The 25186-nt window shown below is 44.1% G+C and overlaps 1 protein-coding gene across 2 annotated transcripts; it reads left to right on the forward strand.

Moving 5' to 3' along the window:
• Positions 1–236: 236 nt before the first annotated feature.
• MBTPS1 (membrane bound transcription factor peptidase, site 1) lies at positions 237–23093 on the forward strand. Of its 2 annotated transcripts, none has more exons than XM_051771263.1 (23): positions 237–311; positions 1890–2379; positions 3454–3711; positions 4108–4311; positions 4683–4793; positions 5983–6092; positions 6463–6579; positions 7571–7638; positions 8231–8333; positions 9056–9207; positions 10106–10267; positions 10832–10976; positions 12039–12227; positions 12777–12949; positions 13587–13702; positions 14023–14179; positions 14999–15123; positions 15557–15634; positions 17200–17340; positions 19672–19803; positions 20290–20422; positions 21118–21248; positions 22268–23093. In XM_051771263.1, the coding sequence occupies exons 2-23, from the start codon at positions 2193–2195 to the stop codon at positions 22462–22464; spliced, it is 3189 nt and encodes a 1062-aa protein (XP_051627223.1). In that variant the 5' UTR covers positions 237–311; positions 1890–2192; the 3' UTR covers positions 22465–23093. The 2 variants fall into 2 exon arrangements, with proteins under 2 accessions (XP_051627223.1, XP_051627224.1); XM_051771264.1 differs by having other exon boundaries at positions 20296–20422.
• The last annotated feature ends 2093 nt before the right edge of the window (positions 23094–25186 follow it).

The raw sequence follows: 25186 nt of genomic DNA on the forward strand, positions 1-25186 counted from the left end.
GCCAGACCCCTCACCCGGCCCCGTGTCCCCCCATTCCCGATCTCCCTCACCGGCCCGCTGTCCCCCCATTCCCGATCTCCCTCACCCGGCCCCGTGTCCCCCCATTCCCGATCTCCCTCACCCGGCCCCGTGTCCCCCCATTCCCGATCTCCCTCACCGGCCCGCTGTCCCCTCACTCCCAACTCCCTCCCCTCGGGCAGCGGCTCCGCCCGGTGCCGGGCACTGCGCGTGCGCAGGCGCGGGGCTCTCGCGAGAGCTCGGTGGTAAACAGCGCCCAAGATGGCGGCGGGCCGGGCGGCGGCGGCGGAGCGGTGAGAGCGGGACGGGAGGGGGCGGGGGCGCTGCGGCTCCCTGAGGGCTCGGGGGCGCGGGCGGGGCGGGCAGGCCCGGCCGCCCTTCCCGGGGCTCGCTGCCCCTCGTCTCGGGCTGCCTCGCCCGCCGGCTGTCAGTTCAGCTCCGCCCTGCCCGGGTCGGTGCCGGCCGCGCTCGCTGCTCTGCCCCGGCACCGTGCACAGCGCTGGGCTCGCCCGTTCGCCGGCGGGGCACCGGCACAGCTCCCGGTGCTGCTCCCCGCGGCCACGGCCGTGCCCCCCGAGGCTGTCCCAGCCCATCGCGGTCCCTGTGCCCGTCCCCTGCTTCGGGAAGAGCTGCGGCGAACCCCAAACGCAGCTGTCCGGGGCACGGGCAGGTTGGCAGGGGTGAGCCCCGTCCGGCCCCTCGCGGGGAGGGTGTTCGACAGGGAACTTGTGGGCGTGCTGTTCCTTGTGCTTAGTTTCCATCGTACTTCAGCATCGTGCTCGCGTACAACCTGTTATCAGCCCTAAGCGTATTTGCTTTGCTTATTTGTTTGGTTGTTTTATTTTATTGCCATAAGGGTTATAAGCGAGGGAAGTGATAAGGCTGGCGAAGCTCGGCCAAGATCAGCAGTCAGACTACTGTGCTGTAACTGTGTCGACTTTAGGGATGAAGGGGAAACTTTATAATCACAAGCCGTCCCCAGCCTGTCATGGTGTTGTCAGTCAAGGGAAAACTTAGTAATGCTAAATAAAGTTAAATAAAAATGAAACAACAGCTGTCACATTCAGACCGGCTTCCTTCTGTGGCTGTGCTGTGAGGTCAGTCCATCATTCCCCTAAATAGTGTGAACCCCCTAATAAAGCTCCTCCTTTCCAGCCCTGGTCACAGCTGCGGTGTGCAGTTCTGCTCTGCTTCTCCGGGTGGTGTGACAAACCAGGCATAAATGTTTCTCTTTGCTTATCTCTTAATTGCCTTTAATCTAGCAGTTGCTGGTTAAGTGTTTGGAATGCAAAACAATACTAGCATTGCAATTTTTCCTGAGTGCATTGTGCACTTTGGAACGTCAGGGGAAGAGGCTGTCCCTCCAGGTGGGAAACACTTCCAACACGTTCCTTTAGCTTCACATTATTGCATTCTGTAATCAGCCCTTGTTTTCTCGGGTGCCCCTGTTTAGTAATGCATGTCCCAGCTCAAACAAATTTGAAAGACTTTTTTCATACCGATTTTCAAGCACAGGGACTGCAGGTTTACCTCCTCTTCTGTCTCTTGTCCTTACCAGGCCTTGACATAGAGTTTGAATCTGATTTTTTCCTCTTTGCTTCCCTTACACAAAGTGTGGTTGAGTTTGGTTGTTGCTGTTGACTGTTCTGTTGTCAGATTAACACCCAGGTGTTCCACATCTGCTCTGGTCTGAGCAAGGGAGAGACTTGAGTGTTACTGAAAAATTATTAAATGACATGTGAACATTTTTCCTGATTATTTCTAAAATGAGCTACTGAGGGTGTCGTGATTTGGGGTTTTTTTTAGGTTTTAAGATTATACAGTTGCACAAACATCAATCTAATTATTTTCTATATTGCCCTGCCTTACAGGTTGGCTTGCAATCAGCTTTGCTAATTCTAGGGAGTTAACTTTGCCATCAGAAATGGAATACAGGACTCAGCTACCACATCCTGAGTGACCAAATCATTTAATACAAAATGGAGAAGAAGCGTAGAAAGAAATGAGCCTGTTTGTTAGGCTTGACCTGGAAAGACCATGAAATCTCCACTTATTCTGGACCCAGCTTTAAGAATATCCAGTTGATCAGCACAGCGAAAGCAACGTTTACTGAAACAAAAATGAACTAGTTTATAAAGAAGAAAATTGTGATTTGAATATATGGAATTTTTGGAATGAAACCATTTTCTTCCATGACCATGAAGTTTGCAAACATCTGGTTTGTTCTGGTTGTTCTTTTACTCTGTGGCAAAAAACACTTTGGTACCAGACTAGGGAATTCCTCTCAGGAGGCTCACATTTGTCCTGGATGTTCTCGCCTTACTCTGAAAGTGGAGTTCACCTCGACAGTCGTGGAGCATGGTAATAAAGAGTTAAGCAGTAAAAAAAATCCATGTGAAGTTCAAGTGTATGGTACTGATTTGTGGTGTTGTGCAGTTGTAACATTCAGGGTTTCTGCAGAAGAATCATCTGCTAAATTCTCTGTATTCAAAAAGAGAAACACTTTTTCTGAGGTTCTTTGCTTATCTGGATACTGTGTTCAAAGAACAGGGGAAGGGAGAGGGAAATAAAGAGGGTGTTAAAGGCGGAAATGGAGTGTGAAGGCTCAGGTGGGCAAGTTTGGTGTGTTCAGTAGCTGTTTGTTTTGACCTGGTGCTGTGGTTGAGGCTCTTTTATGAAATGTAATTGCACAAGTGGGCCTCGAAGGACTGACAAAGGCAAGAAGTCTCTGTAGATTTGCTTAAGTTTGGAGGCGATAGTATGTGCATGGAAAAAGTGCAGATAATTGCACAGGGAGCAGGTGAAAGGCCAGGTGAGGCAGATGTGGCTGCTGAGGTGGCAGGGGAAGCAGTGGGACACCTTGGCCCTGCCTGCCCTTGCTGCCTCAGGTCCCTGTGATGTCCCCATGGAGCTGTGCTCCAGGGAGGGTGGCAGCAGTGACATTGCTGTGCCTGGGGAATGTGGGGGGTGTGCTGGGGCTGAGCCCACTCCCAAAGCACTGCTGCACATCAAGGACTGCACTGTTGGATTGGCTTCATTGTCTGAGCGTGTGGTAGTTGGGAAAGTCAGTCATTTGCACTAAAACTCAGTACCATGCAGAGTCTTAAACCTTACCTGTTAAACACACTGAATTGGCAGATGTTTGTACTGCTGGATGTAACAGTAAGTCTGTTCCCTCTCCCCTGCTCCTGCTCCATCATTTCATCTTCCATGATACTTAAAATTCTACCTTCTTTTCAAAGGTTTTTATCACATCTTGCAGGTTTCCTGATGCAACACCCCCCCATTATGTAGCAGAGAAGTAAATTGCAGATTTCTAAAAGCAATTAAAAAGTGCCTCAAATTGTGGTTATTTGCTCTAAATAAAGAGTCAGACTTTGTGATGTGAATGCATGAGTAAGCTACCAGTTCTGATAAGCTGTGCTCTTGTTGCAGAGTATATTGTGGCTTTTAATGGATACTTCACAGCTAAAGCCAGAAGCAAATTTATTTCGAGCGCGCTAAAAAGTAGCGATATTGAGAACTGGAGGATTGTACCTCGCAACAACCCAGCCAGTGACTACCCCAGCGATTTTGAAGTCATTCAGATCCATGAGAAGCAGAAGGATGGAGTGCTCACTCTGGAAGACCACCCGAACATCAAGCGTGTGACACCTCAGCGAAAGGTCTTTCGCTCGCTCAAGTATTTGGAGTGTAAGTGCTTGTCTGTGATCAGAGATCATGAGATCTGCTTTGGAAGTGTTCTCAGCCTTATTCCAAACCATCAGCAGAGCATCACAGAAATGAGAAGTTTTTCTTTAATTTACAGAAATCTGTTGTTTTGCTTAGAAAATTACCATGGTCCTGTCATAACCTTTGCCAAAGCATGGCAATGGTTCTGTCTACAACATAGAAACACTTCCTTTGCAGCACTCAGTTACCTGAGACTATGGACCTCTGTATCCCTAGCAGATAAACCAGAAGCTTTTACTGATTTTGATCAGAGAAAATAGATACTCAGTAGTAACAATATGATGTGTGTATTTGCTTAAAAATCAAATCTTTTGTGTTTTTCCTCATACTGTTTTTTTTTATCCTGATGCTGCATAGCTGATCCAATGCTGCACTGCAATGAAACCAGATGGACTCAGAAGTGGCAGTCATCCCGCCCCTTGAGGAGAGCAAGCCTCTCCTTAGGTTCTGGCTTCTGGCATGCAACAGGGAGGCACTCCAGCAGGCGCCTGCTGAGGGCTATCCCTCGCCAGGTTGCTCAGACCCTGCAGGCAGATGTCCTCTGGCAGATGGGCTACACAGGTAGGCTTGTGCTTGTTGGCTTAGAACAATAACCTTGGAAAAACAAGTGTAAGGAGAGGCTAACTGACTTCTGTGTGTTTATCTCTTGTTGGGTGCCGGATCCGGAAAGACTGAGAAATAATTTGGTTTGAAATGCACTGTATATTTATGGAATGTTCATCTCTCTGTGTGTGTACTGTGTTTAGGAGAAGCTTGTCATATTTGTGATCTTTGACTGAATTTCTGAATTGGAGTAGGAGTTTATTTAAGATCTGTGACTTACTGAGGTTGTAAATCGCATGCTACATTAAACAAAAGTTCTCTTTAACTTGATAGAAAAAATTTACTATGGAGCTGAATCAGAAAAAGTAATAATGCTTTTCTGTTAATAGGTGCTGGTGTGAGAGTAGCAGTGTTTGACACTGGCCTGAGTGAGAAACATCCACATTTCAAAAATGTAAAGGAGAGAACAAACTGGACTAATGAGAGAACCTTGGATGATGGTGAGTTACTGTGCAGTTTTCCAACTATTCCTGACCCTGGTGTGTTTTGCACTTGCTGCTGTGCTGCCAACATCTGTTCAAGCCTTATATTCTGAGATTTGAAGCTGAATTCTGCGGTGTCTCAAGCACTTTGTACTCAAACCAAGTTCAGCAAAGGGTATTAAGGTTCTCCTTTGAATCATACGTGACACTCCTCATGGCTGTGGGAAAATGTCAGGGCAGGAAGATGTTGTGTAGGTGTAAATGCACTGTCACAGTAGGTGGCAGTGAGAGCAAAGCCCACAGGGCTGTTTGCTTTCCTACTCCTTTTTATGTTGCTGTTTCATACTTCTGGGGGAGAGCATTTACCTTCTTAACTGTGCAGTCCTAAACTGAGCAGAGTTTTGGCACCTTTGTGGAAGGTTTTTCTGTTCTGTATAATTGAACTTTTTGTTTTCCACAGTATGTTTATGTTCCTTTTTCAGATGTTGTCCCTAACCTGCCCTGACTGTGTGCTGTCACAGATTATTAACTCCACACAGTTTGGTTCAGTGAGTCAGCTGGCAGTTTAATCTCTCTAGAGTTCAAGGCAGATGCTTATGTTGCTGAGTCTGGTGTGCATCTCTGTAGTTTTATCATGTGTAGTATTTCTTTACATTGCAGCAGCTGCTTTTGGTAGCTCTGTTCTGTGCCCACATGGTTGCTGCACAGGCAGACTTGGAGTACAAAAATATAATGTAGGCAGTCCTATAAAGCAAAAGCTAAATTACTTTTTTGAGGAGAGGGGGAAAAAAAGGTGTTTCCTTGTCTCATTGTTCATACTTAACAAAATACGGTTATTGCAGAGTCGGGATAAAAATTCTTTAAGAAGTTTACATTAAACTGCATTGACTTTGTGAGTTGCATTTTCCAAAATACTGGTTTTCTCTCGTGATTCCATTGGTAGCAATCAGGAGTGGATGGACTGCAGAGTATATCACTCAAGTTTCAGCAGCTGGTTTTCTGGCTACCCAGGGCTGCAAACTCTGTCCCCACTGAACCTGGTACCAAAATGCAATTCAAAAAGACTGGGACTGAACCCAGTGTTTGTGGTTGGTTGTAAAGTCTGATAAATTGATGTGATTTTTGCTGTAGGTGATGCTTAACACTATAAATCCTTGGCAATGTTTGTCTTCTAACACCTTATTTTGTTTCCTTCTCCTGGTGATAGGTTTAGGCCATGGGACTTTTGTGGCAGGTGTGATAGCCAGCATGAGAGAATGCCAGGGATTTGCTCCAAATGCAGAACTGCACATTTTTAGAGTGTTCACCAATAATCAGGTAGCTATTTTACATGTGTTTCAATTTCTGCCTTTCTGGGTTAATGCTGTATTAATCCCTTGGGAATATTGCATGCACTTGTAAATGTAGACATGGATAAGTAGGAAGGATAGAGATATTTGTAAGAGACCTACCACAAGATTTCTTACAGTTTGCAAATCTGGTATATTTTTCAGAAATAGTATGTGTAAGTCTGATCTGTGTAGTGTGGGAGCAATCACTCAAATGTACTGAGCACTAGAAATTTAGGGAGACCACTGTCACTTTTGTGCTTTATTCTGTTGTTTCTGCTCTCTCTCTGCAGTCTGTATTGCCATGGAATCACTGGATTTTTTTAATGATAACTTTTCCCCCCTTTTTCTTTGCATAGGTCTCATATACATCTTGGTTTCTGGATGCCTTTAATTATGCAATTTTAAAGAAGATAGATGTGTTGAATCTAAGTATTGGTGGGCCAGACTTCATGGATCATCCATTTGTTGACAAAGTTAGTATGAGGAAATAAAGTGGTCCTGGTGTTTGTATCCCTCACACAAATGCTGGACTTGCAGAGCTGTTTGTTTGCATCTGGTCCTGCTGACAGTTTCCATGGAGGCTCATTTGATGAGAGAAATTTTGTACAGTGTACAGGCTTTTAGGAATATATTTAAGGAATGGATTAAAAAAACCCAAGCACAACCCAGATGTTCACAGAGCCATGGAAAATGCTCTTTTACAAAATGCTCTGTGTACTTCTAGGAAGTGACTCCCAGGCAGATAACTAAGAGGACTTTTAAAGAAGATGCTTAACTGAAATCCACCCTTCTTTGGTTTTTTTGCATCTCTGCATGGTTAATTTATTTAATGGTAAAAAAGATGTATAGTGTGAATTTAGTGAATTTCCTAAACCAGTTTGTTTAAGAGCAAATAGGTAAAAAGGTACAGGTAGTTGATTCAGCTGTGTGGCAAGATATTTGTTTCAGGTTAAGATGGAATTAGGTTTTTGTCTTTGTAAATGTCATGGTTCCCTGAATCGTTGGTCTGGCCTCCAAAAGCATTAAGTGGATAATTTAGTTTTTAAAAAAGGATACAGTCTTTCTTTGTAAAGGGTAATTAAGAGGTTTGAGGCATACAAATTCTTCCTTGTTTTTTTTATGATAACCTGCATTGAAATGTGGTTTGACAGTGACTTCACTGTACTCCCCAGAGTACTACTGGAGGGGATTCATAATCACTGCTTGGCTTTGGCATCTGGACTACTTTGTTATGGACAGGAGTTTTTCTTTGGTGTAATATAAAAGGGTTCTGTCAGCAGTGTCACATAATCTTAAGTAAGTTTGGAGCTTAATACTGGATATACTGGATGTATTTTGTGAGTCTGAGTAAGAATGAGGTGTTGGACTAATCCTTCACTTCTGTCAGGCCCCATGGAGTATTTGTTTTTTAGAAAAGACTCTTTTTGGGTGGCAGAGCCTTATGGTGAACGTTATTTTTTGTAGGTTTGGGAACTGACTGCTAACAATGTCATCATGGTCTCTGCTATTGGCAATGATGGCCCTTTATATGGGTGAGTTTCAGTGACCACTTCAGAGAAAACCAAGCATGTTGTTATGTGGTTTTGGAAGCAGTTGTGCTTGCTCAGGAAGTTTTCTCTCCTTTTTTTTCTGTGATCTGTTTATAGAAAGTGACTCAAACTCTTTTCAGTGTCCTTATTGCTTGCATTTTGTGAAGCACTTAGCTAAATATTTTTCATTGAAACAGTGGAAAGTCAGTAAAAGAAGAATGGCAGTGCTTCCAGCTGACACTTCTCTGTTAGTATGAGCAGACTGACCTTGGACTAAAGGGATACAGAAGGGATCAAGCCACAACAATTTGTGGTATATTTCTAAAATAAATGCCTAAAAGGGGATTTTGTTTTGTCTTCAGGGTGTGTGGTTTGGTGGTTACTGAGTTAGTGACTGCCTGATAAGTTGCTCTCACTTGTAAAGTATAACTGTATCTGTTTAGGCCAAAATTTGTTTCTGTGGAGATTAAAAAGAGTATCTGACAAAAATCTGGTGGCAGCGTGTCTGTCACCAAGATAAACTTACTACTGTGTCTTGGGGTTTTGGGTGTTGGTTTGTTGGGTTTTTTTGTTCCTATCTCCCAACTTGTTGTAGGACTCTCAATAATCCTGCTGACCAGATGGATGTGATTGGAGTCGGTGGCATTGACTTTGAAGACAATATAGCTCGCTTTTCATCTCGGGGAATGACCACTTGGGTAAGGCACTCTGGCCAGCCACACGTGCACTCAAAATAAGGGCCTTGGAAAGGCAGCCTTTTTCCAAGGGGTAATCCTGTGCAGATGGGATGTGCTGGAGCACCAATGAGAAAAGATTTCGTGAGAGATCAGGGTATTAGAGACTGTAAGTCTTTAAGCAAGAAACTTAATGTTCTTTTCAGGGTGTCTCCTTATTAATCCTGACCACTACGGACATTTTTGGTAAATTTCTAAAATATCCAGTTCCTTTTGACTGATGGTGAGGACTTGTCTGTGGGGTTAAATCTGCAAACATGAAGGCCTGGCCTTGTCCTTTAGTTTAAAAATCCTGGGATTTCCAGATGCTACATGTAACATTGCACTTACTTCCCTGTAGAACTGAGGTCATGGTTGCTGCACACGTGATTTCAGATGAGCTTGCACTGTGATCTTGGTGGAGGGGAATATCACATGGTTTTGTTAGTGGAGCCAGGTGGTGGCCAGGTTCTCATTTTGTCAGTGGTTTCATGCTTAGATACTGATCAGCAGTAACATTGAAATGTTGAGAACTTCTCATGAACAGCCTGAGTCTTCCTTTAGGTTGCTATTCTGTGGTGCTGAACCTCAGCTAATTTAGGTGATAATTTTACTTCTGAATGACCTGCAGTTACTTTAAGTGCCCAGATGAAGCAACCAGTGTTCATTATGCATTAGGGCAGTAACCCATCTGTTTTCTTTCCCAGGAGCTGCCTGGAGGTTACGGGAGAGTGAAGCCTGATATTGTCACCTATGGCTCTGGGGTGAGAGGCTCTGGCATGAAGGGTGGCTGCCGCTCGCTCTCTGGGACCAGTGTGGCATCTCCCGTGGTGGCAGGGGCTGTTACTCTGCTAGTGAGGTGAGTCCTGAATAAGAACCTCTAAGAAGATAGCAATCAGGAGGGTCATAAAGGAATTCACTGAGGAAAACGAAGTTGTGTTTAGATGTAGGAAAACAAACTTGGACTGTTAAATCACTCTTTTTCTGCCTGACACATTACCTTGTCTGGCTGCCTCTAAGTTTCCTGGGAGAAACTTGAGAACTGTTTTGTATAATAGATAACTGGAAAGAATAGTACTATAAAACAATTTTGTCCCATTTTTTAGTCATCTGGAATTGCTGGGCTTATATTAATTGTATTCTAAAAGAGCAGGTGCTCAAAGTAGGTACCTGTGGCAGATAATTATCTGCACACTTGTGAATTTTTTAGGATGTAGGGTTTTATGGCTTTTACCCAGTTGCATAACTCAGCTGTTGCAGACAAAAGAACTTGGAGGTGAGAATGGCAGGTGTGTCCTTCATGTTTGCCACAGCTACATAAGGATGAAACAAACCTTTTTTGGAGAAACATGCTAAAAATTCAAAGTCCTCTTTGCATTTCCCCTGTAAAATGGTGCATTTTTCTTTGAACAACAAAGCTATTTTCTTCCCTTGGAAGACAGAGTATTTTATTTAGCATATAAAGATACTGCCCTGATTGTAATGACTGTGGGTCATGGAGCACACTGTAAGGAGAAAAAAATCATGTATTACTAGTTTTTAAGAGAAATACATCAGAAACTTGTCACTGTTCTACCTCTGAATCAGTGAGAAATCAAGCAATAACAGACCAATATGAACAGAAGATGTTACAACAAACTGATTTTTTTGATTGGATTTTCTTTAAATCAAATGGCTGTTAAGGCAGAACATTAAACAAGGCTGGCTAAAAACTGGAGCAAAGGCCACCTAATGGGATTTATTGTTTCCTCCCTCAGCACAGTGCAGAGGCGTGAGCTGGTGAACCCAGCGAGCATGAAGCAGGCACTCATTGCGTCAGCACGGAGGCTGCCTGGAGTCAACATGTTTGAACAAGGACATGGCAAATTGGATCTTCTGAGAGCTTATCAGATCCTCAACAGCTATAAACCACAGGCCAGGTTAATTTTAATCCTTAATTAATCAGTGGTGCACTGTAATGTGTTCTGTTCTTCCGAGAGCAGGCGGTGCAGGTGTCACTCTGTTGAGCAATCTGGGCTTGGGCAACAGCAAGGACTTGCACAGATCTTACATAATCCTGAGGCACGAATTTGGAGAAGGGAATGGATGGAAAGTCTAAAGTATTTTCTGCCTAAGTTATAGCAGTGTAGGGGATGCTTTATTTTCTCTAATAGCCTTAGAAGTTATGAGTAATGTAACCTGGAACACGGCGGAAAAGTACTTAAGTTTTAACTTTTGAGCATAAGAACATTCTCCCTGTGCTGAAAAGTTTCTTTTTTTGTGTGTGAAAATCTTTTCACAAAACTTAAAATGTAGAAAAAAAGAGAGGGAGGGAAGAAGATTTTAGGGCAGATTTGGGAAGTGAGGTGAGAGCTTGATAGAGCTCTATGACTGGCATGGTTTATCTGTAATTTTTTCATAGTTAGTTATATGCAGTTGCATGTTCTTCTTCTGCCTATTGATTTTTTTTCTCTTTAAATTTTCCCTCCTCCTTCCTGCTGTAGTTTGAGTCCAAGCTACATTGACTTGACCGAATGCCCCTACATGTGGCCCTATTGTTCTCAGCCCATCTATTATGGAGGGATGCCAACTATTGTTAATGTTACAATCCTCAATGGTATGGGAGTCACTGGGAGAATCGTAGACAAGGTAAGTGTTAACATTGTTCCAGGTTCTCACTGTTAATGTTGCTAAAAGCCCCCCAGAAAATACTCCTTTAGCTATGCATTTCCTAGAATAAATGTCACTGCTGAGAGCAAGAGATGCAGTGTTTGATTAGAGGGTGCACCCAGATGGGTACATTTGTAAACGTGGGCTGTCCACAAGTGTTCAGGCAATGCACTGGTTTCAGAGGTGTGTAGCTTTTTATCTTTGTAAAACCAGTTTGAATTGAGATGGACTTAGAGATTTCTTTGTATTCTCTAATAGCATTTAAAATCTTTTGGATAGACTTTCCTCTTTTTTTTTTTTTTTTTGGTCTGGAGCATAAATGATCTTAATAAAGAATCCTGACACTGTGAATTATGCCTCTTGCATGGGTCAGAGTGACCTGAATGTATTGACTTAACCAAACTCTGCTGCAAAACCTGTTCTTTCACACCAGTGATGTTGAGCATGTTCGTTGGGTAGGGAGGATTTTAATTAAGTTTAAATGTAGAATAGATTTGGGAATTGAGACAAGTTAAATAAGGCACCTGTTGGATAATTCTAGCCTATGTAAATGAGCCCAATTTCCACATTTAAGGGTGAATCCAAGGGTGTGTGTTGGATTCAAGCTCACATTAAAGGGTGTTGAAGCTCTTGCCCGACATTGTTAGCTTGTGGTGATGCTCACCCACAGCTGCTGTAATTTGGGGTCTGTTGCACTGTTAGCTCTCTTTACTGAAAGGAAATTCTGTGTCCTGACCAATAAACCTTTGCACAGGACCTCAGAACACTGAAGCAGGGTCACTTGGGCAGTGTCCTGTTCAGGTAACTTCTCACAGTCCTGCCTCTGTAAAGCCTGTGGTCTGGGTCATTGGGCTGTCACAGTTAGGTGATTCACTGACACAATGCCAGCCTTTTGAGCTTTGTGGGCATTTTTAGATTTGACATAACCTTCAGAAGAGCTCATGTTTGTTACTTCTTTGTGCAGAGGAAGAGGGCTCTGTGTGTGGAAATTGGGGACTGCCAATGCTGTGTTACCAACGTTGTGTGTTCTCCATTCCACAGCCAGACTGGCAGCCCTACCTGCCCCAGAACGGGGATAACATTGAGGTGGCTTTCTCCTACTCCCCTGTGCTGTGGCCCTGGTCTGGGTACTTGGCAATTTCCATCTCTGTGGCAAAGAAAGCAGCATCTTGGGAAGGCATTGCTCAGGGTCATGTTATGATCACAGTATCATCCCCTGCAGAAAACGAAGTAAGTTCTGTGTGTTTTGGGTTTTCTGGGTTAAGAAATGTTTAAACTTCATCCAGACATACAAATACCTTGTTTTTAAGGGTTTGCTCTGGTCCTGTCATTTGAAGCATAAGTTACATTGGGGTCAGGAAATTGAAGAGTACAAATAGTGATCTTTATAGTTGAGAGCAGGATTAACTGCAAAGTGGATATAATTGGAAATCAGAAAACTTCTCCTTGAGACTGACTTCATAATTTTACTTGTTTATTGTGAATTTTTATGTGTTTTGGAAAGGATTACTCAAATATGTTTCTTCTAGAACCACATTTAATTGTTCCTGAGAAGCTTTTAAGGTTTTGAACAATTGAACCAAATCACAAAGTTGTAACATACATTAAGTATTTTACATTCTGAGCATAAATATAAACTGTTGAGTGCAGAGAAAAGTACTGGGGTGACTCAAGGCAGAAGTCACCTCTTTGTCTCTAGAGCTGGTACTGGTGACTAAAGGTAGATTTGGTCCCTCCATTTCTCTGGTGTTTCACACTGTGGTTGGTTCTGTCCCTCAGTCCAAGAACAGTGCAGAGCAGACCTCAACAGTGAAGCTCCCAATAAAGGTGAAGATCATTCCCACCCCGCCCCGCAGCAAGAGAGTCCTCTGGGATCAGTACCACAACCTGCGCTACCCCCCGGGGTACTTCCCCAGGGACAACTTGAGGATGAAGAATGATCCCTTAGATTGGTATTTGTCTCAGGTTCTATTAAATCAGTATTTCTTGATGTGTTAATGCTATGGGATAACTTTACTGAATGCCAGAGAGCTCTGGCCTTTTTCAGTGTGGCATGGGATTACCTCTGCTAAGAAATCCATGGACAGCACTTGGACTGTGTATGCTTTTGGTGCAGGATTGTTTTTTGTGCTTTATGGTTTTATTCACATGAAGTGAAAAGCTTTTAAAATGCACATTTAAGATACTAAGATTTTTGTTTCATTTTTCTGCCCTAATTTCTCCCAGGAAGTTAAGGGGGGCACTTTATTAACTGCTTCAGCACTCACTTATCAAACAAACACGAGAATTTAAAAGACTGAATCCCAAAGAACAGACCCCTTGTCTGTTGAGGGAGACTTGGTTGAAGCAGGGAAAGGCTTGGCTGAGCTGTTACCTCTGATAGATGGAGGGGGAAGCATCTGTAGGAAGAATCATGCAGCAGGGTCTCAGTGAGGATTGCTTGGGGCAGTGACCAGGACACAGGCTTTTGGAAAGCTGCTTGGAGCATGTACATACAGCAGGTGGACAGGATTTCAGGAAATCAGAAAGGTGGAAATCAGATTTCTGCATGCCAGATTTAAATGTCTCCAACACTCTTTTCTTTCTAAGGAATGGTGACCATATCCACACAAACTTCAGGGACATGTACCAGCACCTGAGGAGCATGGGCTACTTTGTGGAGGTTCTTGGCTCCCCGTTTACATGTTTTGATGCCAGTCAGTATGGTAAGCATGAGTTAATTGCCTTGCTCTCCATACTGTTAACTTCTTCCTAAAGCAGCCTGGATTTTGGAAGACCTGAAGTGTTGTGGGTGTGCAAATAAAAATTCTCATGGTAGTAGAAAAATATTATGACAGTGAGTGTATTTATATCTTATATTTTCCATCCTTAAATGTGACTTCATTAGGTGAGCTGTCAGAGCTGGATACACAGACCAGATATTGCCAAAATGTGCACTTGTGTTGACTCCTGCCTGGGGTGTGTGAACAGTCATAACATTGTAGGGAACAGCCTGGTGAGCTCCTGTTTCTGCCTTTACACACAGGGACTTTGCTGATGGTGGACAGTGAGGAAGAGTATTTTCCTGAAGAGATCACCAAGCTGAGGAGGGACGTTGATAATGGACTTTCACTGATAGTCTTTAGTGACTGGTACAACACATCTGTGATGAGAAAAGTCAAGTTTTACGATGAAAACACAAGGTACTGATTTATTTCCCAGTTCTTCAGGAAATAAAATGCCACAGAACTGCCATTTTATGCAGTTATACCCTAAAAATCCCAGATGTGATATGCTGTACTTAGCACTTGGATGCTGCCCATAAGAAGTGATTACCTGAAGAGCAAAACTGACCTTAAGCTGCAGCTTAATGTGCATAGCTATGTTATTATAATTGCAAAGGCCTAGAAAAACATTTACAATGAAAAGAAATAAGAAATGGGGGAGTGGCAAACAAAGAAAAATGGACGTGTTTTCACATTAGGGGAGCAGAATAGAAAGAAAATGTGCATTGCAAGCAGCCTAACCAGGTTGTGCACCTGTTACTGAAATTATTCCAGGTATCATATAAAGAAAAAATACATCAGTATCCCCAGTGAGTAACTGCTGTAGTTGTCAGGCTGTTCTGTGTTACTGCTGAGCTAGAGAGATCTGTTCTGCAGTTTGTGAGCAAGTGACATTTTGCTTCATTAGAAAAATGAGAAGCAGGTAAAATGACTGTTGGTTTTGCCTCAGCTTACCAAACAAAGAGCATGAGACTGAACTCCTTCTAATAAATTGAAGTTTTCCATGCAACTGAAATGCACTGAGAACTTTACATTAGTATTACTTAACTTTTACTCAAAAGCACTAGTGTCAAAGAGAGACAGCTGCTTATGTGGCCCTGGACTTAAATAAGGCTTTGAAATGTAGTTTATGTCTAAGTGATTTGGAAAAAGTCTGTGTGCAGAAGACACATGACTTTTGGTTATCCAAGTATATCCTGTGTATTAGTAAACAGTGTTACACTGTAATTTTTACAGGCAGTGGTGGATGCCTGATACTGGAGGTGCTAATATCCCAGCTCTCAATGATCTGCTTTCTGTCTGGAACATGGCCTTTAGTGATGGGCTGTATGAAGGAGATTTTACCATGGCAAGTCATGAAAGTGAGTACTGGAGTCCACTGCCCACACAGGCTACAGTGGGTTGTTTGGAAAACAGTTTTCTGAAGGTGTGAGTTGGGTGAGAGTGAAGGGAGCCACTCAAATTCAGTGACAAGAGGCTCATAAGATGCTTAAATAATTAATTCCTTTGTAGACGTTTTCGTAGTATTTGATTAAGCTTTTCAGTTTAAAAAAAGATAATGCCAGTCTCCTAAATGGAAAGATTTGAAAACTGTGTGTAAAGGTGAACCTGTAAAAGCTGTGCTGAGAAGTGCCTCGTCTGCAAATACACACATTGGCCAAAGTATGCAAATTCATGCACATAAATGTGCAACGTTTTCTTCTGGGAATGTTTTCTTCTGGGCTTGTTTTATGGTGGGAGGGGAGGGAGTGTTGTTTTTGGTCTAAACTGCAATTTTATGGTGATGTCTTTCAGTGAATTATGCATCAGGGTGCAGTATTGCAAAGTTTCCAGAAGATGGCATTGTCATTGCACAGACTTTTAAGGATCAAGGTATGAGCTTCTTGTCTTTTCTCTGTGTTTTAGGTAGAACTTTGGAGTCGGTGCACAAGCAAAGATGCAAAGTCTAAAGGTCTAAAACCAATGAGTGTAAAACCCCATGGACAGGGTCGGTGTTTTTTCATTTTGCCTAGAACATGTAGTTCATGCCCAACAGGCAGCTGCAACATGACTCTGTATACAGTTGTTCTGTAGTACAGCACCCCAGTGTATATATTCAGTTTATTGTGATTGCTGTGTGTGAACACATCCACATGGGCATGTTGTGCATCTCTGAAGGGGATGTGTTGTAATTATGTCACTTGCTCATGTTTGTCACCAGTTTCAAGTGCTACTGAAATATATCCCCTAATCACTGCCATAGTGAGCATGAGTGTCGTGGTAGCTGTGGTGACCTAAGGGTATAAGTAAGGAAAATTTCAGTAGACAAAATGTCAGCAGCTGGACTCTTGTAAGGGACAATATTCTGCATACGGGAGGCCTGTGGTCTCAGACTTCAGTGATCTGTGCATGTCTGTTCTCTTCAGTGATCTGTGCATATCTGTTCTCTTCAGTGATCTGTGCATATCTGTTCTCTTTACTTCTATCATAATATCTTGTGAGGTGGAAATTCGGAACTGTAATGGCAGCAGGCAGTTAAAGAAAAAAAAAATCTTGTATTTGCTGAGCCTTTAGGAAGTGCTGTGAAGGAGCAGAGGAGCAGAACTGTCAGTGTGCTGCAGGTCAGGCTGGTGTCTGTGGGTGTGCAGGGTTTGAGTGTGAGAGCAGAAGCACCTGCAGAGCTTCTCATACAATTCAGCACCTGCCAGAGAAGATCAGTGAGTTCATCATATTTTTGACTTCTGATGTGCAGTGGAGGTGATTACCTAGTGGAGAAACTTTCTGGAACAGTGAGGAGATCATCCATGTGAGCCTTTTGGAGGAAAGACAATATCCCTGTATGCTGATGACTTAGGTATTTCCTTGTGTGAGAGAGAGGAAGGCAGAGTGTCAATTTGACAAATAGCCTGCTAGACCTGCTTTTTCTGTTGAATCCTTTTCGTTGCATTTCATGAAGCTGAAGAGCTCTCTGGTTTGCTTCTGGTGTCTAAATGCAGTGTCTCAAGCAAAGGGAATAAATTTCAGATACAAATTTGAAATTTATTGGTCTTTATTTTTTGAAATGGGTGTTCGAGGTGGGAAACCTTTAACCTAAAGTCAGCTTTCTGTAGAAATCTGCAGAAGGGCTGAAACAACATAAAGAGCAGAACATTTTGGTTTTAAACCTTTTGCTGAGGATACTAGAATTTTTCATCTAAACTTGTTCAAGATAATCCAAGTCGTGAGGTCCTTTCTTCTTCTCCACCAAAGAAAGAAAAAATTTATTATCAGTAGGAAACTTTACAGCCAGGGTCCTGAAGCAGTTTCATTTTTATCATAACATCATGGGGGCTTTGAAAACTTTTCTGTAAAGGTGAGTGCCAGGGCGTGGGGCAGAGCTGCCTTTGCCAGTTTGCAGTGGAGGGTAAGTTGATATTGATGCTCTGCAGGCTATGGAATTTATTTGTGCTTTGCTCTAGGTCTTGAAGTTTTAAAACAGGAGACTGCTGTCATTGAAAATGTCCCTATCCTGGGGCTTTACCAAGTTCCCTCTGAAGGCGGTGGCAGGATTGTCCTGTACGGAGACTCCAACTGCCTGGATGACAGCCATCGGCAGAAAGGTGGGGGAGCCTCGTTGTCTTAAACTGACAGCTGTCCTGGGGGGGTTTACAGCTCCATCAGAAATAGCTGGGGTTTGGGGACTCTAAATACTCCTTCCTGGGGATTAATCTCAGTTCTGCAGAGCTCTGCTGGGATGCCAGAAGGTTCAGTTAAACAAAAGAGCTCCCCACGTTCAATGGCCCTCTGGGCCCTCTGGTAGATGGGACTGTTTCTCCCCCACACCATATTTTTCTGTTCCACAAGCTTTGGAGGCTGGTTTTGGGATGGTGTTTTTTGCAAGGAGGGGTTGATTGGGTTTTATTTTCTTCTTTGGGGTGTTTTTGTTTACAGAAAGCACAAACAGTTACACATGCTTGATTTGAGATGTGAAGGGGCCATTAGAGGATCCCTTCACTTGTTTCCTAGTTACATTTCCAGAATATTTATATGGAACAATGCATTTTATCTTCTGAGTTTGCTCATCAGCCTGCCTTGTTCCCTTTGCAACGTTTCCTGTGAGGATTTGTGGTGATGTTCAGCATTTCAGTTGTGCATTACTATTTTCTGTTTATTCTGCTTTGACACAAACCAGCTGCTGAAAATGTGTCAGAAAGTAGGAATTCCCATTTGTGTTGTCAAAGTGTTTGTTTGCAGCTCCAGGTAACAAGTGTGTGAGGGAGGTGTGTGTGGTTTCTGTGACTCCCAGAGAAGCCATGCTCTTTGCCTACACACTGTGGGTGATTTTTGTAAAACATTTCTTTTTCTAGCACTTTGTTTGATCTGACTTCTCAAGTTTTTAAGAGGTTGCCTGGGTGTCTCATAACATGTAAAGCACAAGCTGGTAGAACTGTGGCTTCAGGGGACAAAGATAATCCAATATGCAAAGTCTTTCTGCATTTCCACTGAACAGAACTAGATTTTCCTTTTGTGATCAAAAGTACATCTATAATTTTTTAAGCTTTTGTCACTGATATTTTAAAATATTAGGTTATGCAATCCATCCCTTGCCTAATTTATTTAAGTTTAAAGGAAGTTACTGCCTGAGGGAGCTCTCCCATCTGTAGCTCATTTCTTTCCACACATTTTGGGGTTTTTTAAAAGTTCTCCAGTTTCTCCTTATCTGTCTTTGAATTGCTCCTGTGAGTTGCCCTAACACCTGCCTAGCAGTGCCTCAGTGCTTGCTTTAGGTTACTGAAAGCACAAAGCATAGGAGAAGATACATAGCTTTAAATTAAGTAATAGAAAATAACTCTTTGTGACCTCTCAAATGCCATCAAATTCAGTGTGACCTCTGAAGCAAGAACAAGTGGAAGGCTTTAAAGAAATCCTTTAAAATTAGCTTTTAAATTGTGAACCAGGAGCTATATCTCCTGCAGAGACATCGGTGGCTTTAACTGAGGTAAATTCCTAACATTTGTGAATATAAATCCTTGAAATCTGATTGACCTCTTTAAAAAATCAAAGGTGAGGGTTTAAGGGACACCAGGATTATGAAGATTAATTCCCATTGCCAGCCAAGTGTTCCCAGGGGGAGAAGTTCTGAGAAAAATAGTTTGCTGTGTGGTGGAAATAGCTAATAAGGCACAGTCCTCCTGCAAAGGGAAGTCTTAGAGAGTTGTGTTGTTAACTGGCTGGAGTGCTTGTTTGTTAGGAGGAGCTCTGGATTAAGGTAGCAGAGTTCAGGAGAGAATCAAAACCAGGGATCACATGCTGTTGAAGTGCAAAGGAAAACCATGATCCAAGTGTACTGTAGCGTTGATTCCCAGGCTGGCCTGTACCACAGCTGCTGTGGGTACTGCTTGTGCTTTGCCTGGGATGTAGCCAGAACGTTTCCCCTTTGTTTATTTATTTTTTAAGCTTGTGGAAGCAAATGAGTCATAGCCTTGCACTGAAAACACTACCTTGCTCTTACTTTTCAAGGTATTTATTTTGTCCTTTAAAAAAAGTAGTTAGTTCTCCATTTTGCTGTTTAAAAATGATACCAAAAGCTCTGAGCTTCCTGTGTTTCCACACTGAAAAACCTCGTGATTTTTGTCAGGACTTGGACGGCCTTGCACAACCTGGAATTCCTCTATTTGAGACCTACTGTTTTATGTCCTGCTCCCCAAAGGAGCCTGGTTTGGTACAAAAGAGAAGATATTTTAGGACTGACCAGATTAATTTTGTGTTTGGGGATAGTGTGTGGGAAGTTGCATCTTCCTGAAAGATGAGGTCTAGAACTTCAGGAGAAAAGCAAGAGCCAGAAAAACGGATTGTACTTCTGAGTGTCATTGGAGCCTTCTTAACAGAAAGATAAGCCATTTTAAACGTGGCATAATGCATGTCTTGTTTTGGGGCTGTGAAATCCGCAGATTGCTTCTGGCTGCTGGATTCCCTCCTGCAGTACACGTCCTACGGGGTGATGCCACCCAGCCTCAGCCATTCCGAGAACAGGCAGCGCCCGCCGTCGGGAGCAGGACACTCCCTCCCTGAGAGGATGGAAGGTGAGAGCCTTCATCACCCAGCAGAGCCCTCAGCTGAGGGACTGGCAGGGTAGGAAGTCTGGGGCAGACCCCTGGAGTTATAATCCAGTAAGGGCAGTTTGTTGTGAGCTCTGCTATGGTCTGTTGTTTTACAAGAGAGCACTTACTGTGAGGTTTTGTTGTGATATAGCTGTGGTTAGACTAAACAAAATGTTCTGTTCTTATGGCAGGAATATTTAGATGCCTGGTTCTGCTGGGAGCATTCTAGTTACTGGCTACAGAGCAGTTATAAAGGATTCAGTCTTATCTCACGTGCTGCCAGCAAAGCTTGGGTTACCTGCTATGGCAGGTGCAGACTCGAACTGTTGTGTAAGGTACCCTTTGGTTAATTCTCCCTGAGATGTAGCTGTGAGTCACAGTCACTAAGCAGCACTGTTTGGCCTGGGGTGAATGTTGGTAACTCTCATCCAGCCTGTGTTTGGTAACCCAGCCTCTCTCTGCTGTGAGTTGCAGGTAACCATTTGCATCGATACTCAAAGGTGCTCGAGGCTCACTTGGGAGACCCTAAACCCCGGTCCCTTCCTGCTTGTCCTCACCTGTCCTGGGCCAAGCCACAGCCTTTGAATGAAACTGCCCCCAGGTTAGTGTACATCTTTCTTACACAAGAAGTCTCATTTTCGAGTTCAGCTGAAAAATTGTTTCTTCCATCTGCTTTTGAAAGGGACAACTGGAATGCCTTTCCTAGAGAACTACCAGATTGCAAAGAGGAAATAATCATAAATGCCTCTTCAGTGAATAATTGTGACTCACCTAATAGCTACACTGTGAAACTGTGGCATTTTAAAAATAACTTCACCAGTCACTGCTGTGATCGAATGATCCCAGCTCTGAGTGAACAGTGTTGCCCAAGCCCATCATCACTGTGTGCCTTTGAAATTTCTGAAGCAGCTTCTTGGACAGCTCTCCCAGTGCTGCTTCTGTCATGTCGTTTGTCAGCCACTCAAAGGAATGTGCGTTAGCACACAGCCCTTACCTGTCTGCTGAGCTGGTCATGGGTCCCCTTGGTAGTCTGTGTGCAAGAAGGAGAGTTGTTAGTAAATAGTTGCTCATCTGGGTTGTGTCCCTGTGGTGTCTGAGTTTAGGTTTGGAGACCTGCAAACTGCAGAACCTAAAGAATGGAGCAGACTGTCATCTGGGTCCAAACTAGTGAATTAGATGTAGGTTTCAACTGTCACTTTCTGTATGTGACAGAATTTCTATATGAATTCTCTTGCTAGAGAATTCCTTGCATTACCAGTAAGTGGGCAGACACCTCTGTCTTTAAATTTTTTCTAGCAACCTCTGGAAACATCAAAAATTACTGTCAATTGACCTGGATAAAGTGGCACTGCCCAGTTTTCGACAGAACCGACCCCAAGTGAGACCATTGTCCCCTGGAGAAAGTGGAGCATGGGACATTCCTGGAGGTAAATACTGAAAACTTTGAAAATTGCTGGTTTGGTTGTGCTTTTTGTATAAGTTCTGAAAAAAACCCCAAAACCCAGCACAACCATATGAAAGGCCACTGTTGATTTTCAGTTGCAAAAAACACACAAGTAAATGTATGGCTGTGTTAGAAAAGGCTGACAGATGTGAACTTTTTTTGCATATGAAGAGTTTATTCAATACAGAGCGTCATGACATGCTGGGAGGAGGATTGTGGTGGGTGCATTTTGTGTAGTTGAGATTTGTTTTGGCACTGCTCAGGCTGACAGGTGTCAGCAGGAGCCCCTGTCCTTGGGAGCTGTGACCACATACCCACTGCTAATTAAAGTTCCTTCTGTGAGTGCCCAAAAGCAGAGTCCGGAAGCGTTTGTTGGATTGGTGCCTTGGGCAAGTTATTACACTGGCAAATCATGGTGAGGACTCAAACCAGCTTTCAGTCTAATGGTGGGCTGCTCTCCTACACAAGCTTGGCACTGAAGACCCAGCTGGAAGCAGTAGGAAAGCCTCATACGGACTCTTTTCCCAGTTTGAGCTGCTAGACCAAAGGACACCTGTAAAAATGAAGGGTTTGTTTCTACAGCTCATTCTCACCGTGTCCACCCCCAGTGTCTGGAGCAAGCATGAAACCACTTTCCTTGTTCCATCAGGACTGGAATTGCAGCAATCACTTCCTAGTAAGATTATGGTCAAGCATCTGCATCTCTCTTCTGGTGCAGAACAGAAGATTGTTGTTACAGGGAAATCTGGGTTATACTTTCATGTGCCCAGATAGATCAAGGTGGAAGTGCTGGTGCTTTTCTGTAGCGTTAGCATCCTGTCTTATTTTCACTAATCGGTCTGCAGCTGTTAATCTCTCTGTCTGAAATGTAATCTGATTAATGGCTGCCTGCTCTTTGAACAAGAGTTCCCGTCGGGTGGTTTAGGCAGGTGGCATGAACAGCACACAGACATCGGAGCTCACGTGGTAAGGACTTGCCTCCAGCCCTCTTTGCCTTTGCAGGTATAATGCCCGGCCGGTACAACCAGGACGTGGGACAGACTATTCCGGTCTTTGCCTTCCTCGGTGCCATGGTGGTCCTGGCGTTCTTTGTGGTGCAGATCAACAAAGCCAAGAGCAGGCCAAAGAGACGGAAACCGCGAGTGAAGCGACCGCAGCTTATGCAGCAGGTCCATCCACCAAAGACACCCTCTGTGTGACGGCTCTGCCTCGCCAAAGATGACCTCCTTTCACCGGCGGCTTCCCTGGCCGTGGATCGCTCCCGGGGGAGGTGCAGCAAAGGCAGCACTGATGGGTCTAGTGACGTGCACCTGACATCATCTCATAGTCTTTGGCTTCTGGAGAGAAAACGAAAGGACCTCGTTTGATCATCTGTACATAAAACTGCAGCTTCAAGCAGCTGAAGCCACCAAAGACTTGAATACTGTTTAAATGGCTGCTTAGTCACTACATATCCCAAGAGGGAGAAAATGGACCTTTTTTTTAAGCTGACCAAACTAAAATTTATTTGTTTAGAGGCTATTTTCTATATTTATTGTTGGGGAGGGCGGGGGAAAAGTCACTTTAAGGACCTCTGCTAAGGAAAAACAAGTGCATTTTTTTGGATGGGATGCAATTTTCTAGAACGGTATTACGCTGAAGAGTATAACGTGCACCATTAAAGAAGGGAGGGGGCAAGAGAGACCAGTATAAATCAGTGAGGCATACTCCTGCAGTTTATTTTTATAAAGCCAACTACCATGATGTTTTGTAATTTTTGGTCATGATTTCACCGTTGTTGGTGAAGCAGATTTTCAATAAATATGTTATCTATATGAAGCAAAGACAATGTGCTAAGTGGCTCTTCTTTCCACTGGCAGTCACAGAGAGCAAGTTGTTGAGTAGAGGAGATATTCATGTCTCCCCTCTTCCCACCATATCTTTATCCTTACCAGCAGCATCCCAAGCTGCAAACTTTCCTTTGGATCACCAGCTGGGCAGCTGTACAAACGGTGCTTGGCCTGAGTGAGCACGAGGTTCTGGAAACCTTCAAAACGCAGAAGCTTGTGGTGAGAAGAGTGCTCCCAAAGAGCTGAATAAACAACTGTCCTGGGGATGGCACCTGACAGCACAGTGTGCTGTGTGACAGAGCCAGAAAGCTGGTGTCCTTTGGTTGGTCCTGCCTGAAAGCCTGTGACTTGTCATTGACTTCAGTAAGTTGCCCCTGTCCATGCGCTGCTGGTTAACGTTGCCATCACTGAAATAGCTTCTCTCTTTTGTAGCAGAACTGTGAGGTTTTCCCTGCCAACTGCTGCTATCACTGCTCCACATGAGCACCTTTTCCCAGGAGGAACCAGGAGCTGGTGTCTGCTTCTGTTGGTCAACAGAATCACAACTTGGGCAGGTAAGTGCTCTGCACTGGTGAAGGGTCCTGGGTGAGCTCTTGGGCAGCCCTGGGCACAGCTGGAGAAAGAGAAGGTGACAGGGACAGCCCTTCTGGGTGGTCTGACTGCACCCATCCTGTTAGGGCTTATGATCCTGGATGGTGGTGCTGGGCCTTGGAAAGGGCACTGCAGGAGAGAACATTCCTCCGTGTAAGCTGGGACAAGCCTTTCAAGGGGTGGCTGTGGATAGGGTTTGCCAGTGCATGAGTATCCTGCAAAAAGGATTTGGAAAAACCCATTTTCCCTAACCTGGAGAGTGGTGGGTTTTTCCAGCATGTCTCTTCTGAAGATGAGGATGCACTCGGTGCAGGAAGAGTCAGAGTCCTGTTGCTATGCCAGAGAAGGCACTGAGCTTTTGCATTGGAACCATTAGTTAGAAGCTCGCTGGGGCTGAGGAGATGGTCCCAAGGTTGGGCTGCTTGTGCCATCCCAATGGGATTGGAGCCTGTTGCTCCTCTATCTTCAAACATTGCCCTATGATGGCAAGGGAGAGGTTTTCACCATCACACCTGAGGTATTGGGGTCTCTCATAGGGCCAACCAGCAGCAGCTCTGCAAGTCATCCAGGTTGCAAAAGATCTCTCAGTAAAGGCGTGAAATCTCAAGGGCCAGACCTCAGAAAGGGTTGCAGGTAGCAAAGTGTAATTGTGGCTGGTGTTTTTATTTGTCCAAAACAAGGACTGTCCATTTGCATTTCTGTACCTTTGACAGTCTTCAAAGACAATAATGTGGAAAACATATCAACAGCCCCTCTTCCACCTGCCAAGAGGACACAGCAGCAGGTAAAGCTGCCAACTCACAGGGACCCTTGGGTTACAGCTTGCAGCTCAGGGAATGGAGCACCCAGATAAATGGGAGAAAGAGGGGGAAATATAAGCGAGGGAGCCCAGAGCCACTGAGCAGAGAAGCCGCCTGGGGCTGCTGTGCCATCAGGGGAGAGGAGCTGCATCCCTTTGGTCTGAGGTCCTCTGATCCATCAGGGGGAGCCTGGAAAGCTGTCACTGCTCAGGTCAGTGCTAATGAGGAGTCTTGCTCCTCTCATTGCAACACTAATGAGAGATTAGAGCCCCACTGCAGCCGTGAAACCAGAGTCAAGCTGTATCAAAGCCCCAGTCCGAATTAAGAGCCTTTCCCAGTGGCTGGTATTTTACAGCCCAGTGGCCAATTTCTAAGTTGTAAAGGCCAATTATTTCTGAAGCCTTTGGTGTGCAGCTAATGAAGGCCTGGAAGGGCCCTTCTAAGTGGTTATAAGCCCCGTAGGCGGCAGAGATGTAATGGAGGTGGCAGGCACAATTAGCCATCCATAATTCCGCCGAGCAGCTGATTAAAGTCTCTTTATCCGTCTTACCGAGATCAGAAGGGCACATATTTGGGAAATCAAAAATGTATTAGAGGCTGTCAGCCAGGGTCTGTGTGTTGAGCCTGGGGCAGTGGCAGGTGCTGGGAGCGGCACAGAGCTGCTGCCTGTGCCCCACGTTGGGATGGGCCCCCCACCCTGC

Source organism: Manacus candei, unplaced genomic scaffold (genome assembly GCF_025592945.1).
Source record: "Manacus candei isolate 608988 ecotype Guabito, Panama unplaced genomic scaffold, ASM2559294v1 h1tg000131l, whole genome shotgun sequence".
NCBI lineage: Eukaryota > Metazoa > Chordata > Aves > Passeriformes > Pipridae > Manacus > Manacus candei.

Bases quoted from the DNA above. Each gene is read 5' to 3' on its own strand.
- MBTPS1 (XM_051771263.1), top strand. From the start codon at position 2,193: ATGAAACCATTTTCTTCCATGACCATGAAGTTTGCAAACATCTGGTTT. The intron at 12,228-12,776 runs GTAAGTTCTGTG...TCTGTCCCTCAG, and splicing joins CATCCCCTGCAGAAAACGAA to TCCAAGAACAGTGCAGAGCA. The intron at 17,341-19,671 runs GTGGGGGAGCCT...TGAAATCCGCAG, and splicing joins TGACAGCCATCGGCAGAAAG to ATTGCTTCTGGCTGCTGGAT.